Consider the following 18007-nt stretch of genomic DNA (forward strand, 5'->3'; position numbering starts at 1 on the left):
AAACTCTCAACAACCTGTGGTTCCTACAATTTATCCAGGTCCTATCTCCTTAATTTCCTATATTTCCACAATTTATTTAGTCTTAATCTCTAATAAATAATAAAGAAATTGTAGTCAAAGTCCATGTGTGCTTTTGGAAATGTCCTACTGTTTAAAGTTTAGTTCCCAAATTCCCGTCGTACTATAATATAGCGTGTCCTAGGAGAAATGGAAAATATCCGGGGATATGACAGGAACGTTCATTTGACACCAAAAAAAACTTGATAGGGACATATGTCGTATTCCAAATGACTTCAGAGGCAAAGACATTTATAAGAAATAGGAAAAGACCCAAAGTCGAGCCCTGTAGGACTCCCTGCGTCATTTCTCCCAACTGAAATTAAATGGCCACTAAGATAGACAGACCTTACGGAATTAGACTTTTGTTTACTGGGTTGTAGACTATCTGAGGTGTACTAACAAAACGTAAATACGCGAGACAAACTGCTTGGTCGCGTCGTGGACACTGTTGTCCTCGCGGAAGTCGACAAGCAATACAACATGTTCTCCCAAGGAAGCACGAATGCACTGAAGTTGACGGTGGGATATTGGTGAACTGTGTAACAGCTACAATGTGACATTTACGATAATGCTGAGCGGCGAATGTGTTAAAAACAGGTATATTTCAATTGATTCTTTGTAAAACGCATGTTGTAATGTCTAATAAACTGTTGTACCTCTGTGAACCTGAGTCTGGAACCGCGTGACCGCTACGGTCGCAGGTTCGAATCCTGCCTCGGGCATGGATGTGTGTGATGTCTTTAGGTTAGTTAGGTTTAAGTAGTTCTAAGTTCTAGGGGACTGATGACCTCAGCAGTTAAGTCCCATATTGCTCAGAGCCATTTGAACCATTTTTTGAACCTTACAATGTATTGAATGATACAGAAAGTAAATAAAAATGTACATTAAATGTGTTTTATCTCGGAAATCGTTCGGAATGGGGCATACGTCCATATGAAGGTTGTTACTTCAAATGATCGTTCCTGTCATATCCATGACTATTGAACATTGCTCCAGGAACACCCAGTACAATCCATCTGAAACTGTCCCATGTCTGTCGCCATCCCCACGTCGCTTCCACGTACACAAACTTCTTTCATGACCCTTAAACGAAGTGTTAGCGATGATTAAATTATGGGAATTGGAATTTTTTTGTATGTTCCAATGGGACCAAACTGCTGAGGTCATCGGCCCCTAGGCTTACACACTACTTAATCTAACTGAAACTAACGCTCGTGGCAAGGCTATTAAATTATGCTCTGTGCGGTATTGTACTAGCCGACATCCTGTGTCATTCCTTTCCCACAGTCCATGCTCTCCTATTATTTTCCCTCCTCATCCCTTTGCTACTGTCTAATTCTAGCCTCCTATCACAATTCAGTATTCGTCTCTTGTATCTGTCAGAGTAACTTCAATTATCTCATCACACATTCTCTCAATCTCATCATCATTTGCTGAGGCAGTTGGAATATAACTTTAACTACTGTTGTGGGTGCTGGCTTCGTGTCTTTTTGGCAACGATTATGCTGTTCATATTAGCCTACACGCACTCACCCCTTTGTGTATAAGACAAAATCGGAATGAAACCATGGTTACGCATTATTATGGAATTTGTTCGTCTGCAGATGGGTTGCAAGTACTCAGTACGACAATGAAATACGTCAATAGCTTCTACATCCCCTCATTCCGCTACATAAATTGTGGAAATAATGGCTGAAACATTAACAAACGCGGAAAACAGTTGATAGAATAAAAAAAAATCCGCTTCATTTGCCAGTAATTTGTTGCACGACCGGTTTCGAAGTCTACTGCTTCATCTTCAGGTGCCACCAAATAATTATGAAAACATAAATGTGTGACGGTCGGGCCAGTCATTTCCGGATCGTGCTGTCGAGGCAGGCGCCACGGTCGCTGGTATTACGTTAGCATGCATTTGTTTGACGTTGTTGTGATCCTTCGTGACCGATTGACCCGACCGCCACACATTTAAGTTTCCATAATTATTTGGGGGCACCTGAAGATGAAGCATTAGGCTTCGAAACCGGTCGTGGAATAAATAGTAAATTACAGCGAACTGAAACGGAATTCCGTTCTTTTAATATGCTTCTGAGTCACGGATACATAAGAGGGGCCTTCAATAAGTATTGCAGCACTTTATTTTCTGCACGCAGTTTGGATTCATTCTCAATTCCAATCCACCATATTTTACCCACTCTTTTGGCTACATAATTCCTGTTTTTCAACATGATCTCCGTTCAGTACAACAGCCTTACGCCATCTTACTGTGAGGGCCTGTATGCCTCCATGGTATCATTCTACTGGCCGACGTCGGAACCAACACCTTGCTGCAACAATACGCTCTCCATCATCGACGTACTGCTTTCCACAGAGTGCGTTCTTCGTGGGCTAAACAATTTGAAGTCGGAAGATCTTCTGTTATGTCCGAGGAACCCGGAGGGCACACGCCTTTGAGTACCTCAACTAGTGAACAAGTGTGTCAGCACTGCCAACAGCGAAGTCTAGTTGAGCTGCGAGGTGTTTCATTGTGATCCATCGACCACCTCGAACGAAGGTGTCCGCGAGTTGCAGCATTCCGGGACTCACAGCTGTGTGCGACCGGCCAGCACGCGGGAGACGGGACGGGTTTACAAGGCGTCTCGTCCAACGACTCACCGTGCTTTCGTTCACTGCCAGGTCTTCGACAACATTCTGCAAGCGACTATGAATATCTGCGATGCTCTGGTTTCCCGCCAAAATAAAATCCTCCTTTACAGATGCTAATTTGAAGGCTACGTATAGCACCGCCACCTACCGGAACGTCATGTACTGTACGAGCTGAAACGAGAATATTCGACGATATGCCCCACAACGAAATTCCTTACTTTCTCAACTGAAACTGACAGAAACAAAAATTGTTGGATTAGTTATTGAGCGCCCCTCGTATTTTGTGCGGAAACTGTTCTGTACTTAGTATTCTCCTCACACAGAACTTCTTATTCACAGTTAAGACAAGAGACTCCACGCGATGTGCTCTGTCCACTATGACTAGTTCAGCCAGAGAAAGGTATCTACTTTTAAATCCCACATTTAAAGTTTAAAAAAAAAACTGTTGTAGCTCCAGAAATGTGTTATGTGTTGTACCTCAGGTGTGGTAGTTATACAGCTGCTAGAAAAATTCGGAGTAGGTATTAAAATCCATGGAGAAGAAATAAAAACTTTGAGGTTCGCCGATGACATTGTAATTCTGTCAGAGACAGCAAAGGACCTGGAAGAGCAGCATAACGGAATGGACTGTGTCTTGAAAGGAGGATATAAGATGAACATCAACAAAAGCAAAACGAGGATAATAAAATGTAGTCGAATTAAGACGGGTGATGCTGAGGGAATTAGATTAGGAAATGAGACACCTAAAGTAGTAAAGGAGTTCTGCTGTTTAGGGAGCAAAATAACTGATGATTGTCGAAGTAGAGAGAATATAAAATGTAGACTGGCAATGGCAAGGAAAGCGTTTCTGAAGTAGAGAAATTTGTTAACACTGAGTATAGATTTAAGTGTCAGGAAGTCGTTTCTGAAAGTATTTGTATGGAGTGTAGCCATGTATGGAAATGAAACATGGACGATAAATAGTTCGGACAAGAAGAAAATAGAAGCTTTCGAAATGTAGTGCTACAGAAGAATGCTGAAGATTGGATGGCTAGATCACGTAACTAATGGGGAGGTATTGAATAGAATTGGAAAGAAGAGAAATTTGTGGCAGTACTTGACTAGAAGAAGGGATCGGTTGGTACGGCATATTCTGAGGCATCAAGGGATCACCAATTTAGTATTGTAGGGCAGCGTGGAGGGTAAAAATCGTAGAGGGAGACCAGGATATGAATACACTAAGCAGATTCAGAAGGATGTAGGTTGCAGTAGGTACCGGGAGATGAAGAAGCTTGCACAGGATAGAGCATGGACAGCTGCATCAAACCAGTCTCTGGACTGAAGGCCACAACAACAACAACAACATCAACAACAAGGATAGTGGAGTGGATTCGCTTTGTTTTTACGGACACCTCGATTTTCTGTATAGTTCTGCAAAGTGTTTCTATTTCTCCATCTCCGTCTTCGTTCCAGTTATACCAGTCACAAAAACCCCAGCGAATGGATTCTGTTCAAACAAGTGGAATTTTACCCAGAAGTCATAATTACTCAACAGTATAAACACAACACAAAAATAATAGTAATGACTGCCTAGTCATTAGGCCGCATCATATTTGTGATGTAAGCTCAGCACGCGACACTGTGAAGCACCACAGGCGTCGATAGATCGGCAACCCACTCCAGAGACGAATGTAGGCCTTTTATTTTCTCATAACAGTTAACGGCCGTCATCCCAAAGACCTTCTGCCAAAAGGATCGACATGCAAAAGCATGAGGATTGGTCGGAATACTTAGCTCAATTGACAAATCATATGGATGCAAATGGTTCAAATGGCTCTGAGCACTATGGGACTTAACATCTGTGGTCATCAGTCCCCTAGAACTTAGAACTACTTAAACCTAACTAACCTTAGGACATCACACACATCCATGCCAGAGGCAGGATTCGAACCTGCGACCGTAGCGGTCACGCGGTTCCAGACTGAAGCGCCAAGAACCGCACGGCCACACCGGCCGGCCATATGGATGCACACCAGCTGCAAGGTACGGAGAGCAAAGCATTTTTTCTTTCCATATTGGTCACGAAAGTTTACAGACTCATAGTGAAATTGTTTCCTAACAAACAATTAGAACAGTCAGACTTTACTTAGCGGTTAACCACTTACTTTGGTGGAAAAACACTCGTGGCTGCTGCAAGGTTCAATTTTTTCCACCTCCAGCGGGCAGCAAGTCAGATTCATAAAGAGTGGATCACTGAATTACAAGGTTTAATTGCCCACTACAAATTTTTGTGTCATTGTGGACAATCATACAGTGATGTCATGCTGCATGACATTATAACTCAAAATATTTGTGACGATAGAATTTCTGCTGCCTTTTGGAAACATTATCCTTTAAACGGAATCATCTTAGGTTAGGCTTTACCGTGACTGTTATTGCCATTAAATGAAACAACAAGTTTACTGCTACCAGTCACTGTTTATTTATCTGCACGACGCGTTTCAAAGGTTTAATCCTCCATTATCAGGTGGATTTATACTTGTTAGTATGACATTTGTGTGTGTGTGTGTGTGTGTGTGTGTGTGTGTGTGTGTGTGTGTGTGTGTGTGTTTGTGTTACGATTCTGTGGAGGAACTTGTGGTACTGTTTAGTGGAGAAACAAAACACCTGATGATGGAGGTTTAAACCTTTGAAACGCGTCGTGGAGATAAATAAATAGTGATTGACAACAGTAAGCGGTTCTAGGCGCTGCAGTCTGGAACCGGGATACCGCTACGGTCGCAGGTTCGAATCCTGCCTCGGGCATGGATGTGTGTGATGTCCTTAGGTTAGTTAGGTTTAACTAGTTCTAAGTTCTAGGGGACTAATGACCTCAGAAGTTGAGTCCCATGGTGCTCGGAGCCATTTGAGCCATTTGGTAACAGTAAACGTGTTGCTTCATTTAAAGTTATCCTTCTTTAGATACCCAGTGGTAAGGTTAATTGAGGCTCAGGACACTTACGACTTAGCGAAGTATGAGATGCAAGTGTCAAATATCAACGAATTGCATAGTGACAGTGTTAGTAGTACTGTAGAATGCAAACAGTGCAAACAGTGCCGTCCCTGCGCAACCCTTGACACACAGCATGTGACGTCACGCACAGACACAAACGGTACCATGCCGCGCCGGCAGAACGCCCGTAGACAGGAAAACATAGCAAAGCCTTACCCAAAGTGCTTTAGTCGCAATAAGCGTGCTCAGTGCCGAATTCGCGACGATATTTGTTGTTTCTGCAACACAAAAGATCATGTTCAGTCAGTGTGCATAAAAAGCTGCATGGACAGCTAATTCCCAAGCAAAGTACCACTAAACCAGTTGAGATCGCTGATGTCGTCATGGCACAGGCAGCCACGGAAGAGTGCGACCCGGTGACTGCAGTAAATTTTGTGAAAGGTCCACCAAGTACAAAACTTAGTAAACACCAATCCGGTAATTTTCATGTGCCGACCAAGTGACTCCGGTGCAAACAGAGGTCCACTTCCAAATCTTTGCCCACTTCGCCTCTCACGCATTGTAGTAGCTGACAGCAACGGGCTAGAAGTGATAGTTCTCTCACAGATGTGGAACGTAGTCGGGACAAGCTGTTTGTTACGAGGGTAATCCCGAAAGTAGGGTCTCCTATTTTTTTATAAGTGCAGAAGGGTATTTGTGTGGCAGTTGGACACACTGTTATGAAGAGTGCCTCACGCGCTGTGTGTAAACAAGCGCACGCCGCACTGAGACGCTCAGTCTTGGTTTGGCAGCTGTTGAGATGTTACCGCCAAGTGCGAATTGCGCACAGTTATTCGGTTTTTGAACGCAAAGGGCACCGCGCCGATTGAAATCCATCGCCAATTGACAGAAGTGTATGGTGAGTCGTGCATGTCAAAAATGTTCGTAAGTGGTGTTGAGAAACAATGGAGAAGGGAGACCGTCAATTTCTGAGGAGACGGTGATGAAGGTTGGGGAAAGCATGCGTGAAGATCGTCGGATCACTCTGGATGATCTCTGCACGTTGGTTCCTGAGGTTTCCCTAAGTACCGCTCACAGAATTTTAACGGCAACATTGAACTACCGGAAAGTGTGCGCAAGATGGGTGCCACGCATGCTGACTGAGGACCACATGCGGCAACGAGTTGATGCTTCCCGCGCATTTCTTCATCGCCTTGCAGCCGAACAGCACAACTTTCTGGACTCAACTGTCACGGGTGACGAAACATGGGCATACCACTGTACACCTGAGACAAAGCAACAATCATGCCAGTGGCGACATCCTTCTTCGCCAAAGCCGCGGAAATTCAAACAAACACAGTCTGCCAGTAAAGTCATGACAACCGTTTTTTGTGGTCGGAAAGGGGTATTGTTGGTCGACTTTATGCCTACTGGGACCACAATTAACGCTGACAGGTATTGTGCGACTCTGAAAAAACTCAAATGGGCAATTCAGAACCGGAGAAGAGGAATGTTTGGCAAGGACGTACACATTCTCCATGACAACGCTCGTCCACGCATCGCTCGGCAAACCGTTGCTCTCCTGCAACACTTTCAGTGGAACATGATCACCCACCCACCCTATAGCCCTCACTTGGCGCCCAGTGACTATCACCTGTTCCCCAGGTTAAAAGAACATTTGGCCGGAAAGCGATTCAGCTCCGACGACGAGGTTCATAACTTTCTGAACAGCATGGCGGCGAGCTGGTATGGCATGGGTATACCAAAACTGCCACGGCGTCTACAAAAGTGCATCGACAGAAATGGTGATTATGTCGAAAAATAGCTAAATGTTCAAGCTGTAAACTGACGTAAACCATTGTAGAAATAAACAGGTCTATGTACTTATAAAGAAATAGGAGACCTTAGTTTTGGGATTACCCTCGTACTTTTACAGTAGCCAAGAAAGATGTCGAATTGCAACTGGACTCTGATACTTCAGTTACACTTCTGAACAAACTTAATTATGAAAGATTAGGTTCACCAATACTGAGTATAGCTACGCATGTTTTGTCAGCTTGTAAAGGATAGGAAATTCCAGTTTTAGAAACTTTCAGTATGCCAGCTACTTTTCAAGGTGTGACAAAGGCAGTTGTATTCACAGTGCATTCTGCCAAATCTTCGCAGCATATTTTTGACTTAGATTCTTCTGACATTTTCGGACTGTCAATCGACAAGTCAGTGTTGCAAAATTCAACTGATGTACCTACAGACAACATTCAAACTCTGTGTGACAAATTTAGTGATTTTTTTTAGCGACGGTCTCGGTTACGAACTGTCTTGTAGCCTTTGCGTCACTCAAAGACAATGCACAACCAAAGTTCCCTCGAGCTAAGCAAGTGCCTATTGCCAGTAGGGAACAGGTCGCTGAACAATTACGGCAATGTCAAGCTGGTGGTGTGATGAAGCCAATCAGTACAAGCCAGTCATCTTCCGCATTAGTCATCCTTCGCAAATCTTTAGGACGTCTTCGACTGTTGATTTTAAGTCGACTGTGACCTCTGACAGTGATAGACACGTACCCTTTGTCCCACCCAGAGGAATTGATGGACAGATCGGGCGAGGCGCGTTATTTTTCTCAAGACAGACTTGGCGTATGCTCACCTCCCATTGCCTCTGGATGATTATTTAAAGAAATTTTTGGTTATTAACACCTCCGGTTATTTGAATTTCAACGCCTGCCCTTCGGTAGCTCCTCAGCACCGCTGATCTTTCAACGTTTTTCATAACAAGTGACTGCCAAGGTGCCTTCTTGCTCAAATTACGTGGCTTAGATAGTCATGACGTTCTGCAGAACAACATTTAGCCAATCTCGAGTGCCTTTCTCAAGTACTGTAATAGGCAGGTGTCAGGTGTTGCAAAGGCAAGTTCTCGTTTCTCCAGACAGAAATAAAATATATGGGACATGTCATCAATGTGCATGGTATTCACCCCACCTAAACTCATTTGCGAGCTTTCAGAGATTAGCCGGCTTCCAAAAGCTAGAGGAACTGCAGGCAGCCGGCTTCCAAAAGCTAGAGGAACTGCAGGCAGCGTTAGTCAAACTGAACTACAAATTCATTCCTCGCGCCTCTCAAATAGCAGCTCCGCTTCACAAATTATCACATAAGGGCGCGTTTGCGTGGATCAAGGAATGTCAATTGGCTTTTGTTCTACTGAAACGGGCGCTACGTAGTAACACGTGCCTCACACATTTTAATCCGGCTACTGTGACGAATTTTTATGATTACCTCTATGGAAGGAAGTTTACATGGTCATGGATCATAAGGCACTCACTTGGCTCTTGCACCCAACCAAGCCCGTTGCGCCACACACGGCGCAGAAATTGCAACGATTTGCCTATTGCTGTCGAACTCCAGCTATGAAATCTTGTACCGCCCTACGATTCAATATTCCAACGCGAATGTGTACAGAGCGAGGTGGCGCAGTGGTTAGACACTGGACTCGCATTCGGGAGGACGTCGGTTCAATCCCGCGTCCGGCCATCCTGATTTAGGTTTTCCGTGATTTACCTCAATCACTCCAGGCAAATGCCGTGAAGGTTCCTCTGAAAGGACACGGCCGATTTCCTTCCCCTAATCCGATGAGACCGATGACCTCGCTCTCTGGTCCCCTTCGCCAAACAACCCAACCCCAACCCGCCAATATGTTGTCAAGGTTAGCAGAGAAGTCTACTAATATCAAATACCGGCCTTAATTTGAGGAAGAAATTTCTGAGGATGTACGTCTGGAGTACAGCATTGTATGGTAGTGAAACATGGACTGTGGGAAACCGGAACAGAAGAGAATCGAAGCATTTGAGATGTGGTGCTATAGACGAATGTTGAAAATTACGTGGACTGATAAGGTAAGGAATGAGGAGGTTCTGCGCAGAATCGGAGAGGAAAGGAATATGTGGAAAACACTGATAAGGAGAAGGGACAGGATGATAGGACATCTGCTAAGACATGAGGGAATGACTTCCATGGTGCTAGAGGGAGCTGTAGAGGGCAAAAACTGTAGAGGAAGACAGAGATTGAAATACGTCAAGCAAATAATTGAGGACGTAGGTTGCAAGTGCTACTCTGAGATGAAGAGGTTAGCACAGGAAAGGAATTCGTGGCGGGTCGCATCAGACCAGTCAGTAGACTGATGACAAAAAAAAAAAAAGATGGACCGCAGTTCACCTCACAGGAATCTGAACAATTTTGCGTAGCCAACGGTGTTGAACATGAGACTACAGCGCCGTTCCACCCACAATCAATTGGTGAAGCTGATCGTTTTGTGCCAACAATCAAGGGGCAGATAAGTGAATGCTGTTCAACTGACTCACAAGGACAGGCCTTGCAACTGTCCCTGCCCACCTTTTGTTCTATGTCTCGAAATGGACCTTCCCCAGCTGAACTCCTACGTGACCGCCACCGTCACATCTTGTTTCATCTACTGCACGCACTAACAAGTCGTACTAGTCAGTATAAAGATTCTCATTTTCAGATTTCTTCAGGACCTTCCAGCCCAGACAGGGATGGCAACAAGGGACCATTTTGCATGTCCTTGGATACAACACGTTTTGGTTTCTTTCTGTACAGTGTTGCTGCTCAATAGACCCTGGAACCAGTTTTACCCTGTGAGTTTCCGAGCTCCTGCGGCTGCGCTTCGTATTACAGATCAGCACGTTCCCAAGAGGTGTCTGCAGCGGACCAGATGGCATCTCAGCCCGAGGCGCTTCACGTGGAGGTGGACGCGCCCTCATCCCTGATGCCATCATCACAGTAGCCCATGTCGCCGTGGGCGACGCTCCTGCGCTCTGCCGCCTTCCTCTCCGATGAGCTCCTCCGGCGTTCCAGACTCCGACCCTGGATGTAGGCGTGCACCCTTCCTGCAGTTTTCCAGGTGTTCCCATGGAGGCTCTGGAGCTTGTCGCCGACTTCAGTCCCGATTCTCGTCCCATCTGCTGCATCTGCACCCAGACGTCCCCCTCGCCGTCAGCTCGCATCGCAACCAGATGCGACCACGACCAGGAGATTTTGACGCCTGGATGTGGTGTCACAAGCACAGCACACACCGTCAGACAGCACCACAGGCATCGATAGGTTGACAACCCACTCCGTATAGCCCAGCGACTGCCACACTAAGAAGCTGCAGCGGTGGCGCCGCCAGAGGAATGCGTCGGCGCCACAGCAGAGCGGGCAGTTCCAAGTCTAGGTCGACTACCAAGAAGACCGCCTTCTACTTGTGCACTTCGTGCCGCATCGTCTGCTTCTAGCGAGTCCACACCAGCCCATCTTCAATGAACATTCTAGTGCGACAAGAAGTGTTTACTAACCAGCCTTAGCTTCTGAAATAGTTGAACTTCCGGATCTGATGCCTGAGCCGATTTGTACAAGGTTGACTTTTCGTCATGAAATGTCTATGTTCCTCTCACCAATCATTATCGGGGTTCTGCGTTCTCCTCGTTCTCCTCTTAGTATTTCCCTCAATGTACGACACTCCTTGAAATGGAAAAAAGAACACATTGACACCGGTGTGTCAGACCCACCATACTTGCTCCGGACACTGCGAGAGGGCTGTACAAGCAATGATCACACGCACGGCACAGCGGACACTCCAGGAACCGCGATGTTGGCCGTCGAATGGCGCTAGCTGCGCAGCATTTGTGCACCGCCGCCGTCAGTGTCAGCCAGTTTGCCGTGGCATACGGAGCTCCATCGCAGTCTTTAACACTGGTAGCATGCCGCGACAGCGTGGACGTGAACCGTATGTGCAGTTGACGGACTTTGAGCGAGGGCGTATAGTGGGCATGCGGGAATCCGGGTGGACGCACCGCCGAATTGATCAACAAGTGGGGCGTGAGGTCTCCACAGTACATCGATGTTGTCGCCAGTGGTCGGCGGAAGGTGCACGTGCCCGTCGACCTGGGACCGGACGGCAGCGACGCACGGATGCACGCCAAGACCGTAGGATCCTATGCAGTGCCGTAGGGGACCGCACCGCCACTTCCCAGCAAATTAGGGACACTGTTACTCCTGGGGTATCGGCGAGGACCATTCGCAACCGTCTCCATGAAGCTGGGCTACGGTCCCGCCCACCGTTAGGCCGTCTTCCGCGTGGACGTGAACCGTATGTGCAGTTGACGGACTTTGAGCGAGGGCGTATAGTGGGCATGCGGGAATCCGGGTGGACGCACCGCCGAATTGCTCAACAAGTGGGGTGTGAGGTCTCCACAGTACATCGATGTTGTCGCCAGTGGTCGGCGGAAGGTGCACGTGCCCGTCGACCTGGGACCGGACGGCAGCGACGCACGGATGCACGCCAAGACCTTAGGATCCTACGCAGTGCCGTAGGGGACCGCACCGCCACTTCCCAGCAAATTAGGGACACTGTTACTCCTGGGGTATCGGCGAGGACCATTCGCAACCGTCTCCATGAAGCTGGGCTACGGTCCCGCACACCGTTAGGCCGTCTTCCGCTCACGCCCCAACATCGTGCAGCCCGCCTCCAGTGGTGTCGCGACAGGCGTGAATGGAGGGACGAATGGAGACGTGTCGTCTTCAGCGATGGGAGTCGCTTCTGCCTTGGTGCCAATGATGGTCGTATGCGTGTTTGGCGCCGTGCAGGTGAGCGCCACAATCAGGACTGCATACGACCGAGGCACACAGGGCCAACACCCGGCATCATGGTGTGGGGAGCGATCTCCTACACTGGCCGTACACCTCTGGTGATCGTCGAGTGGACACTGAATAGTGCGCGGTACATCCAAACCGTCATCGAACCCATCGTTCTACCATTCCTAGACCGGCAAGGGAACTTGCTGTTCCAACAGGACATTGCACGTCCGCATGTGTCCCGTGCCACCCAACGTGCTCTAGAAGGTGTAAGTCAACTACCCTGGCCAGCAAGATCTCCGGATCTGTCCCCCATTGAGCATGTTTGGGACTGGATGAAGCGTCGTCTCACGCGGTCTGCAGGTCCAGCACGAACGCTGGTCCAACTGAGGCGCCAGGTGGAAATGGCATGGCAAGCCGTTCCACAGGACTACATCCAGCATCTCTACGATCGTCTCCATGGGAGAATAGCAGCCTGCATTGCTGCGAAAGGTGGATATACACTGTACTAGTGCCGACATTGTGCATGCTCTGTTGCCTGTGTCTATGTGCCTGTGGTTCTGTCAGTGTGATCATGTGATGTATCTGACCCCAGGAATGTGTCAATAAAGTTTCCCCTTCCTGGGACAATGAATTCACGGTGTTCTTATTTCAATTTCCAGGAGTGTATAAATTGTTGATGGTGGCGATGAGTAAAATCTCCTCCTGTGGTTGTATCGAAAGTACGATACAACAATATTCCTTATCAAACTATTTCACTGCTCGGCATTAAAGAGCATGAAGGCCACACACGTAAATGTAAAATCAGCGGCAGTGGAGCACCAAGAAAAATGTGACTAATTATTCAAATTGACAGTCACAATCGCATTATTTACTTTGTCGCCAACCGGTTTCAACCTGCGATGGGGTCATCTTCAGGGCAATTTACACCATTTGATCGCTCGCTAGAGTCGTCAACCTGCCTGGTATAAACTGCCTTGAAGATGACCCCATCGCGGGTTGAAAGCGGTTGGCGACAAAATAAATAATGCGATTGTGACTGTCATTTTGAATAATTGGTCATAAGTAAACGAATCGCTGTAATCTCCTTACAACTATGTTGTCTAAAAATAGAATGTGACCAGCCTACGGATTTTAAGAACCTAACGCGGTCTAGGTAGAGAAAGCAATATTTACAGCAGGAACGTCCGCGAAGCTGTCGAAATATCGAAGAATAAGTACAGTTTCAATACAGATAACAACAGCAGACTTCCTTTTTCCTTGCTACCCGCTGTCAGTTAAGTAAATACCAAGTCACGACAAGCGAGGAACATAAGCAGCTACCAGGAAACAACTGAGGTAACACAACAATGATGATAATTTGGATTCCTCCCCCCCCCCTCCCCATCCTGTTATCGGCTTTCAGAATTTGTCCAATGACGACGGTAAGATTTGTACCTACTAACTCTTCCCCGAAAAAGCATGGGAAAATAGCCTTCTGCAAGTGAATGCGACGATGTCTTTCGACATCTTATAGATCCTCCACCCCTACCTTCTTTGATACCCATTTCCGTCAGCATCAAATGAAGTGCAGCGAAGCGTTCTTTTAGAAACATCATTTATTATAGCATGATTTTGTAAAAATCGTAACATTTTCCACGAAAGCATTTCTCTGCATAAACATCAACAAGAATTATGCATCACCCCCTCCCCCCTTTTTTCTAAATTCGTGGCACAGAAAACAAAAATTGGCTCCGAGGGATGCCTATATATTCATTTGCAGTGTGTCCATATCACCAAATCAAAGAAACATTTCTCTTACAATAAAGTCTCTGTTTCACTTGAATGGTTTTCACAGCACTGCCGCGCCACCTTCATACGTGGCGGAACGCACCCTTGTTCGGATGCAGACTTGAATCCCTTTTCTCACAATATCGATGAGATCATCACGTTACCCCTGATCCAAACTGTCCCACTCTTCAAAGGCGATTCTGCGTAGATTGCGCAGAGTACGTGGTCGCTGTGAAAGTCCACAAACTGGTAGTTCCAATCGATCTCCAGCATATTCGATTGGGGGAACAGACAGGGCACTCCACAAGGGCGATCCCAACCACGCCAGTTATCATCCACAAAAATGTTGTCACGAAAATGTTGGTGACATGGCCCCACCATCGGTTGCACACTCTTGTTCCTGTACGGCAGCGCACTAAAATTGCCCTCAGCAGTGTGAACATAGGTTTGTTTCTGCCTAAATTATGTGTGTCACCACTGAGAATTAGCCTGGCGCCCATGAGACTGGTATCATGTTACTGAACGTCTAATGTAGGAAAAAAGAAACGTTGTCTGGTTAAGTTTATTTCGTTTTTAAGCACAGCCCTGCTATTGATATAGCCCTGTCTAGGGTCCAGTTTTATGCGTCAGAGAAGCCTGAGCAACAGAAACGTGAACTAAAAACTTACACGATTTTACCAGAAAGAAAACGTACTCTCTAGCAGAAAAACAAAATTATGCACCTTAGCCATCTATACTGGACGAATAAAGTAACAAAGCTAGAGATTTATTGTGGTACTACCGCATTAACCTTAGCACGTCCGAGAGGTATCTACGCCACTATCTGAGATACAGTTGTGTTATCATGTAATCGCTAGCCCTCAAAATCTGGAGATTTCCACACAGAAAACAAATATAGTCAGTTTTAAAATAGCAATACTCTATTTATTTCAATCGATGAGGTGTTAAACATTAATGTCCCTTCCTGTTTATTTCGAGCATAATGACCATATTCGTTGCTGCTTCTTTCCAGCATCTGTGCTGGTGGTCTAACAAGGACTCCCGGGCAAATTTTTGACATATTTCACACAGCACCAGATCCTGCATGCCTTTTAACCACGACTCTGCTTTCATTGATGCCTTAGATGCCTGTATTTCAGCCTGTAATCCAGTTTAATTCGTAATGAAAGGCCCAGCACCTGGGTACACGTGGCTCGCAAGACCCATATAAATCCACCACGCACCCAGTTTTGAACCGTAATTTTGCACGAAATGCTGATATTTATGCCTAGATTACAATCTCACCTTTAACAAGAGCCCTGAAGACCGGGAACTGTGCAAGAAAGTGTCTCGTTACGATTGTAATTTAGGCTCTTCTCTACGCACACTTCTCCGTTCAGTATTGTCTAACAAGCGAGTTATTCGTGCTGGAATCCAGCTTTATCTGTCACGAATGCCCAGCAAACCGGAACCAGGGCAAAGAAGCGTTGGATGTCATCCATAAATGAACCGTTGACATTACTTCCGTCTGAAATGCATGTATTCCAGCTTTATCGGCCGACCCACTGGCTGCTAATGCTGCGGCTTTGTAGACCCGCCTGGGAGGTTATCTCGTGACGGAAGACCCCGGCGACCGGCGGCGTACTGACGCAGTTTGGGTGTGGGTGACAGACACGTCTTGAGCGGCCCACGTACCTGGAGCAGGAGCGTCGCGCGCGGTCGGTCCATGGCGGCGCCAGCTATCAGCAACGGCTATCAGCGCAGTTATCAGCGGCGAGCGCACAGCCCGGCAGCGGCCCGTCCAGTCAGCAGATAAACCGGCGTCTGAAGCCGATAGCTGCCCACGGCCGTCAGCCGCGGTCTGGTGGCTCCCCAGCCGCCAATCACAGTCGCCTAGGCCGCTGATAAACGCCGCCTCTACACACGCTCCGGCACGTGCCCCGCGGCGCATCTGATCCGGCTGCCTAGACGCAAACTGCTTAAGAACTGACAAGGAACCATCATGCAGTGGTGACCAGAACGTTGTGACCACCGCCCATCGCTCTGGGTGCTTGATGCGCTAAGGAAAATACGTAAGCGGCGCAGAAACGATACGGGCCGAAAATGCGGAAGTCCGCTGACATAAGCGACCTTGTTATGGCCCGCCTCCTGGGAGGGAACATCTCGGAAACGGAGACGCTGGACTATTGCACTGTTCGCGTGCTACTGTCATATCTATGGAAAGTTTGTTGAAGGGCAGTGAAACCAAAGCAGGATAGGTGGCGATGTGGCGGACCTATCCACAGGGTATATTGCTAAGGCCGGTATTACACTATCAAATTTCTTTGTCAAATATCTTTGTCCAACATCTTTGTCAAAGATGGTGTAATAGGGAACTTTGTCAAATGTCGTCCAATATTTCATCGAATCTAGGGCTGTAGATTTGATCAAAGAAGTCGTTTGTCTTCTGTTCACTGCCATATGACATGTTACCACATGGAGCGCTAGCATCACTGCATTCTGTCGTCTGTAGTGTTTTTACAAATATTGCGGGTAAACACAATTGGTGTGTGCCGACAACTACAAAATTTATAGAGATGTATCAAGCTAATAGGCGCTTTACAAAGTGAGGCACGCTGAATACAAAAATAATTACGAAGATTGGAGACCTAACCTAACCTCACCTAACCCTCTCCTGTAGCAACGAATCGGAATGTTACAGTGAGCCTGTCTTCTGCAGATGTAGCAGTTCTTAAGTGAATTTTGTACTTTGTGATATGAGGATACATTTCATTGAGTACATACAGAAATGAATGCTCATCCATTCTTAAGAAATTGATGTACGACTTGACGTCCTTCACTATAAGCTCACGTAACAAGTTTTGTTGAATGCGTTTATCGTGTCATCGTAAAACCCACGGCTTCACCCCGGTATGTTTCCTTTTTCCCCCCACGCTTCTCTTCCGCATATGCACACAGTGCAATTGTGGTATATGCAACTACTGCGGTTAATAACAAGTTGTTGTTGTCAGCCCGCATCTCGTGGTCGTGCGGTAGCGTTCTCGCTTCCCACGCCCGGATTCCCGGGTTCGATTCCCGGCGGGGTCAGGGATTTTCTCTTCCTCGTGATGGCTGGGTGTTTTGTGATGTCCTTAGGTTAGTTAGGTTTAAGTAGTTCTAAGTTCTAGGGGACTGATGACCATAGATGTTAAGTCCCATAGTGCTCAGAGCCATTTGTTGTTGTCAGCCATCTTGAACTTTGACGAAAAATATGATGACAGTGTAATACCCCTTCTAGCGATACGTCAAAGATCCTTGTCAAATATATTTGACAGAATATTTGATCATATCTTTGATCAAATCTTTGACAAAGAAATTTGATAGTGTAGTATCAGCCTAAGCCACAGGTGTTCGAGCACACCGTTCGTCGCACATTGTTGAATAGCGGCTCCCCAGTACAATCTGTTCCCAAGAATGATTTCTGATGGGGCTGCGGGAAGCAATCTCTGCCCACCGACACGCGACTCCCGAAAGGCGAAGGGCAGTGCAGGGAGGAACAATCTTTTGACGTCAAGCAGTGCTGATATTCGTGAGAGAATATAGCATATCCCTGACCAGCACTACCTTCAGTGACGCTGACGGTTTGACGTAGGAACTATTGATATACGTATACAGAGGGTTCCAAAACACGTACCGAGCGAGGTGGCGCATTGGTTAGCACACTGGACTCGCATTCGGGAGGACGACGGTTCAATCCCGTCTCAGGCCATCCTGATTTAGGTTTTCCGTGATTTCCCTAAATCGCTTCAGGCAAATGCCGGGATGGTTCCTTTGAAAGGGCACGCCCGATTTTTTTCCTCATCCTTCCCTCACCCGAGCTTGCGCTCCGTCTCTAATGACCTCGTTGTCGACGGGACGTTAAACACTAATCTCCTCCTCCTCCTCCAAAACACGTATCCTCTGTTTAAAAGTCCATAACTAGCAAATTAATTGACAGAGTTGT

General features: G+C 46.7%; 1 protein-coding gene across 1 annotated transcript in view; it reads right to left on the minus strand.

Moving 5' to 3' along the window:
• LOC126284908 (phospholipase A2 inhibitor-like) overlaps positions 1-15851 on the minus strand; it is a 172875-nt gene extending 157024 nt beyond the window's left edge. Inside the window, exon 1 of the mRNA XM_049984170.1 lies at positions 15721-15851. Coding sequence (XP_049840127.1) covers positions 15721-15753 — 33 coding nt within the window. The 5' untranslated portion in view covers positions 15754-15851. The remainder of the gene's footprint in view (positions 1-15720) is intronic.
• Between the last annotated feature and the right edge of the window lie 2156 nt (positions 15852-18007).

This window comes from Schistocerca gregaria, chromosome 8 (genome assembly GCF_023897955.1).
Source record: "Schistocerca gregaria isolate iqSchGreg1 chromosome 8, iqSchGreg1.2, whole genome shotgun sequence".
In the NCBI taxonomy this organism is placed as follows: domain Eukaryota; kingdom Metazoa; phylum Arthropoda; class Insecta; order Orthoptera; family Acrididae; genus Schistocerca; species Schistocerca gregaria.